This window comes from Dipodomys ordii, unplaced genomic scaffold (assembly GCF_000151885.1).
Source record: "Dipodomys ordii isolate 6190 unplaced genomic scaffold, Dord_2.0 Scaffold480, whole genome shotgun sequence".
Classification (NCBI taxonomy): Eukaryota; Metazoa; Chordata; class Mammalia; order Rodentia; family Heteromyidae; genus Dipodomys; species Dipodomys ordii.
The window spans coordinates 19,947-26,450 of NW_012267696.1; the positions used below are offsets into that span (position 1 = coordinate 19,947).

The following is a 6,504-nucleotide window of genomic DNA, read 5'->3' on the forward strand; positions in this document are numbered from 1 at the left end:
GTGCTATTTCTCTGCTTGTTTCTAGGGCTGAGGTGAGGGGAACTGGGGAGTGCGCCTATCTGAATGGAGTGGGCATCAGCAGCGGGCGGTTCTACACGGAGCGGAAGTGGATCTGCAGCAAGCCGAGCAGCTACGTGCAGTGTGCAGTGACCTCGGGGTCCTTGCTGCATGGGGTCTCCTGACTGGGGCTCACGCCTCCCATCCTGACTGGGTAAATATATATAAATCCTTTACATTATAATGTCTATTCTGTCTTTTTTTTTTTTTTTGGTACTGGGGATTGAACCCAGGAGGTTGCACTTGCTAGACAAGCGCTTTGCCACTGAGCTACATCCCAGCCCTAGAATATCTATTCTGTATAGATATAGATAGCTATATGCATTCAAATGTTTTTTTTTCTTTCATGAGATTGTTTCTAACGCATTTATAAGATTATTTTTTTGTTGCTTTGTATGTCCTCCCCCACAGTATAACCCCTGCTTTCACTGTATTTGATGTTGGTATAATTTGTGGAGGGGAAGAGGAAAAAACAAATCGTTTAAATAGGGATACAGGTGGACCCATTGCAACAATGCGATGTACAAGTCGTTATGTCGAAAGTGAAATTTACTTTCCAACTTTGGTGGGGGAGAGGGGGAGGGGAGGAGGGAAGAGGGAGCATGGAGGATTGGAAGGTGGAGGGGGTAGGGTCGGGGGGAGGATGGGAAGGGATGGGAAGGGGAAACAAAGGAGGAGGCTACAATGTTTGATAAGAAATGTACTCATTATCTTGCCCATGTAATTATAACCCCTCTGTACAGTATTTTCACAATAAAAAATAGAAAAGTAGAATATTAAAATATTCTATAGGATATTAAATATCCTATCTGGAGGCACGGGAAAGCTACCTTCTGCAGAAAGCCCCTGGGCCTGAGGCAGCAGTCAGCAACCTTTCATAGCTCATGTGGCAGGCCCTGTCCCTGGGCTCCCATTGGCTAAGCTGAGGCCCCTCTGCTCCCATTGGCTGAGCTCAGGTCCCCAACCTGCAGAAAAATGCAGCTTCATAGCTCCTTATGAAGTACCCCAAATTCAGAGACCCCCCAAAATGACCATCAGAGTCCAAAGTCAAAGCCAAAAAGCAAGGGTTGTTTTATTGCGAGTACGAACTCGGGCCTCAGAACACTTGGTAATAGTGACACTGAGTGCCCCGAATCTGCAAGGTTTTCTTATACAATTTTAGTGGTGGGGTCAGGGCTTGACAGTTGTCATAACATTTTGTGGTGAATCATTTCATTCGGCAGGAAAATCTTAACATAATTCTGGTGTATAATTGGTGCATTCGAGAGCAGGAAAGGATTGGGGGTAGGGGATAGGGTGGTTTAAGGGTTGGGGTGCTCTAAACTGGGGAAAAATTACAAATGTGACTTAGGGGGATAAGTGCTCAACTGCAGGGCTGGTTGTTGGGTAATAATCGCCAGAGCTCAGGAGGGGCTCCCTGGAATTTCAGGTATTTTTTGGTGCCCTGTGAAAACAGGCACCATTTGTGCAAACGTCTTGCCCTTATTTACTGACCGGCTTTATCTGCAGTTTCAGGAGTTGCTTAGGCATACTATTTTGTGGTTTACGGCATACAACAATGAAAAGTTACTAATTCTACTATTAGGCATGTTGTGTCCAGGTCGCAGGACCCCCACCAAGAAGACCACCTAGCGTCAAACACTACAGCTGTTTTAAGGTTTTATTTAGACAGGCTGCAGCTCAGGCCTTGTCATATACTCTGACACTGCAGAGCTGAGGAGGAGAGCCCCAAGCTAAAGATTTGCAGGGCTATAAAGGCAACCAACCAACCAGGTGTTTGGATTAACACCACGTGTTGCTCTGCTAGACAGAATTTGCTGCTCTTAAGTTTAGTTTAAACAAGCAACAAGTGGTCACTGCCTCAGAACTTTAACCTTTCATCCTCCCTCCCCCTTGACTTATGGTCCTGAGACACAATCTCGTGGCTCCAGCCAAAATCTAAACTCCAACAGCTCTTGATTTTGAACGGGTATAGTCCCTCTCTGACCTTACCCATACTATTAAACAACAATACCAATAACAATCAGTCCATTTTTCTTTTCTTGAGACGTATGTTGAGTGCTTGGGTAGGATGCTTGGAGAGTTCCCATGTTTCCCCATGGTCATCCAGGGCAAAGGGGTCAGCTGGTCTGGCATGGAAGCAGTGGATCCAAGCAGCAATGCCGTCCACCTTAAGGGCAGTGGGTGTAGCCAGTAGCAACATGTAATGTCCCTTCTACCATGGTTCCAGGGATCTCAAGTTGTGCCTTCCAACAAACACCCAGTCCCCTGGTTTAAACAAATGGGGGGTAGGAATAGAAGCAGAATCATATAATGCTCTAAGCTGGGGCCACATACTCTTATGCACCTGCTGTAAATAGTCAAGCTTACACAGAAATTCAGTATCATCCAAATCAGCAAGCAATTCAGTCTGAAGGCTAGGGATAATGGGTGGAGGGTGTCCATACATTATTTCAAAAGGAGTAAAGCCAAGCTGATAAAGTAAATTTCTTACTCTAAACAGGACAAAAGGAAGGAGCGATACCCAGTCTCTTTAGTTAAGGTCTCTTTTAGAGTCTGATTCATTCTTTCTACCTGCCCTGAACTCTGGGGTCTATAAGCACAGTGCAATTTCCAATCCATCCCCAGTGCTGCGGCTATTCCCTGACTTACTTTTGAGACGAAGGCGGGTTCATTATCTGACCTGATGGTGGATGGGAAGCCATACCTGGGTAGGATTTCTTCCAGGATCTTCATAGCTACAATGTTCGTGGTCTCATGCTTTGTTGGGTAGGCTTCAACCCATCCTGAAAAGGTGTCTACAAAATCTAGCAAATATTTATATCTAAATTTTCCATTTTAATTTCTGTGAAGTCTACTTCCCAATGCACACCTGGCCTATCTCTACGGAGGCAAGCTCCTTTTATAATAGGTTGATTGGGGGCATTGGTGAGCTGACAGGCTTTACAATTTTTAACAATGTCCTCAATGAGTTGATTTCCTTGCCTAATTTTTACTTCCGAGTGTCGGAGCAAGTCCTGCATTCTTCGGGTTCCCATGTGAGAGGCCCGATGGATTCTCTTAAGAATCCCCTTGCCCAATCTTTGTGGCAAGATAAGTTTCCCCTCACCAGTTTTCCACCAGTCTTTGTTTCCTTCTTTGTCTGGGGGTTTATAAGCCATGGGAATTTTCTTTATCCACTCCAAGTCTTCTTGGGAGTACTGAGGTTCAGGAGGCAAAGCTCGTGGCCCTGGGTCTACTAGAGTCAGTACTTCCGCTCTGGGCTGGAGGGCCGCCTCCTTAGCTGCCTGATCGGCCAAGTTACTTCCTTGGTTATAGAATCAGTTCCCTTTTGATGGCCAGGGCAGTGCAGAATGGCAATATTTGCTGGTTCCCATAAGGCCAAGATGAGGCTTAAATTTCTTGTTTGTTTTTAATAGTCTTCCCTCAGCTGTCAGCAGCCCCCTCTCTTGGTAAATGGCTCCATGGACATGCACGGTGACAAAAGCATACCGACTGTCCGTGTACATGTTTAGTCTCTTCCCTTTTCCCATTTGTAGGGCTTTTGTTAGTGCCACTAGTTCTGCTCTTTGTGCAGACGTTCCCTGGGGGAGTGCTTCTGCCCACACTATCTCAGTGTCCGTGCTGACTGCTGCGCCCGCATACCTTTTTCTATCTCGAGTGAAACTGTTGCCACCTGTAAACCAGGTATGCTCGGCATGCAATAGTGGTGAGTGCAACAAGTCTGGCCTCTTTTCCTTGGCTCGGTCTCTCTTTTCACACTCAACTTCTCTGTCCTTCCTTTTCTGTCTTTGCTCCTCCGTCTCTCTCTTATTGTAAACCTTTTTTGCCATGGCTACTAGATCCCTAATAGACTTTTCACCAAGTCTGTCTAGAGCCTGCAACTTTCGCTTTATGTCTGGTGCAGCTTGATTTATATAGACAAACGTAATCATCTGAGCCGACTCCTGGGTCTCAAGATCATACGGGGTATATTGACTAAAAGCTTCCATGAGCTGCTCAAGATATGCTGCCGGACTTTCACTTCCTCCCTGTCTGACATCATAAGCTTTGGCCATATTAGTAGGTCGGTGAGCCGCCACCTTGAGACCTGCCAACAGAGCCTGGCTGTAGACGAGGAGTCGCTCCCTACCTTCAACCATATTATAGTCCATGTTGGTCGTATCTCAGGAAAATAGGCAGCAATCAGGGCAGGATCCATGATGGGCGCTCCTGTGGTGCCAGGGTTATGTTTCCAGGTCACCGCTTGGATACGGTCTCTCTCTTCAGTGGTAAAGAAGACCTGTAAAAGCTGATTACAATCATCCCAAGTGGGCTGATGAGTAAAGAGAATAGTTTCAAGCAAATGAATTAAATCCTGGGGTTTCTCAAAAAAGGGGACATTTTGGGTGCACTTATTGTATAGATCACTGGTAGAAAATGGCCAATATTGGAGTTGCTGTTGACCATCCGCATCCACAGGACCTATGGCACTAAGGGAAAAACAGCTGCATTAGAAGGGGGGTTGTTCCCACAGTGTGATCGAGTGACTGACCCCTCAGAAACTTTAAGGGCAGTTGCTGAGGGTTTGGCTGCTGGTTCTATAGCCCCCTCCTCCTCTTGATCATTCTCAGGTTCTGTGAAAGGAACCTGGGAAGGGAGTATGGGGGAGGAAACATTTCTTCTTCCAAGTTATCTCTCTGAAAACCGGGGGGTACAATTTCTTTTCCTCTTTCTTAGCTTCTTTTTGTAAGTTTAGGGGGCTAGATGGAGTAGTGCCCATAGTTTCTAGTCCGGTCAGTCGTACAGTCCAAAAAACAATAAACAGTATAAACAAAACACATGCAGACCTGACACTAAAAAAAAGGCTTATGAAATGGATATCTCCCGAATTGGTCCACTGACTCCTGTCAGGCAGGGTTCCACACCCACGCCCCACAGCAGAAGGAGCAGACCCACAGTGGGCCAGTTGGGCCTTGGTTAGGAGGCCCTCTTGGTCAGTTCCGGACCAACACCGAACCAACCCCTGCCCCACAATTCACACCGCGGGGTTCCAAGGACCCCGCCCCACATGGATGGGTTACAACTCCCGCTTCACATGGTGGGATTCCAAGGACCCCTACTCCACATGACGGGGTTCCAAGGACCCCCCTCCACTCTACATGGAGGGGTTCCAAGGACCCCCCTCCATTCTACATGGAGGGGTTCCCTGGACTCCCGCCCCACAAGAGGATCTGGGACGTCTCCCAGTTGCTCCAGGGTTGTATTGCAAGTGTGTCATCTTCGACAACCCTTTACAAATCAGAGTGGCCGTCCTCACAAAGGAAAACCAAAGTAAAACAGACAAAAGGCAGGATAAGACAAATTAACAAAGACAGCTCTGTTTTACCTTTGGAGTCCTAGGTCTCAGGGGGTCTTTCGGGGGATCTGGGATGAGCCCCCACTAATATGTTATACCCAGGTCACAGGACCCCCACCAAGAAGACCACTGAGTGTCAGACTTTACAGCTGTTTTAAGGTTTTATTTAAATGGGCTGCACCTGGGCCTTGTCCTACACTCCAACACAGCGGAGCCTAGAAGGAGAGCCCTGAGCTAAGGATTTTCAGGTCCTATAAAGGCACACAACCAGGTGTTTTAGCACCATGTGTTGCTCTGCTCTGAAACAAGCAACAAATGGTCACGGCCTCAAGTACTTTAACCCTTCACTCCCCGTTGAGCCACAGCTCCACTTCTGGCTTTTTGCTGGTTCATGGGAGATAAGAGTCTCACCAGTTTTCCTGCCAGAAGCTGCCTTGGAGCTACAGAGTCGCTGGGATTAAGGCGTGAGCGACCAGTGCCAGGCCTATTTAATGTGTTTTCAGAGTTCATGAAGTTCATGGCGTGAGAGAGCTTCTTGGGTGTTTGATGCATTCAAGGATTTTCGTCCCTGAGCTCAAAGCAAAAATCTTAAATATCACAGATTCTGAAATTCTGTCACAGTGTTGCATTCAAGGATTTTCATCCCTGATCTCAAAGCAGAAACCTTAAATATCACAGAGTCTGAAATCCTGTCACAGTGCAGGTAAAAATAAAAGAGAGAAAAAATGCAAGGTTTTCTTTCAAGTCAAGGAAATCATATATTAGAAATGGCAGGCCTGGAATGGAGGAGAAGAGACTAGAAACTGAGGAAGAAAATACTTCATTAGCTATATATAGCCATATGTTATATTGACTATGATATATGTACATATTTACATAATCATATATTATATTGCTGTATTCTCTTCTGAATTCAAATAGAATTTTCTGACAATATTACCATTGTAATTACATTTCCAATTTAATTTCCATTGGTGGAATCTATTTTATTGTTGCAATTTATTATTTACATGTATTTTAATGTAATTAATATGTGTTCAATTTTAAATATAATTCTATTATTATTTACTAAGGTGTCATACGGGGGGTTGCAATTCTGTAAGTTGGGT

At 45.6% G+C, this 6,504-nt stretch overlaps 1 protein-coding gene across 1 annotated transcript in view; it reads left to right on the top strand.

The window, feature by feature from the left end:
* Positions 1–182, top strand: part of LOC106001839 (C-type lectin domain family 2 member D11-like) — a gene marked incomplete at its 5' end in the record, with an annotated part of 1,979 nt that extends 1,797 nt beyond the window's left edge. The window contains one exon of the mRNA XM_013036801.1: positions 26–182. Within this exon, the coding sequence (XP_012892255.1) occupies positions 26–182 (157 nt within the window). The remainder of the gene's footprint in view (positions 1–25) is intronic.
* Between the last annotated feature and the right edge of the window lie 6,322 nt (positions 183–6,504).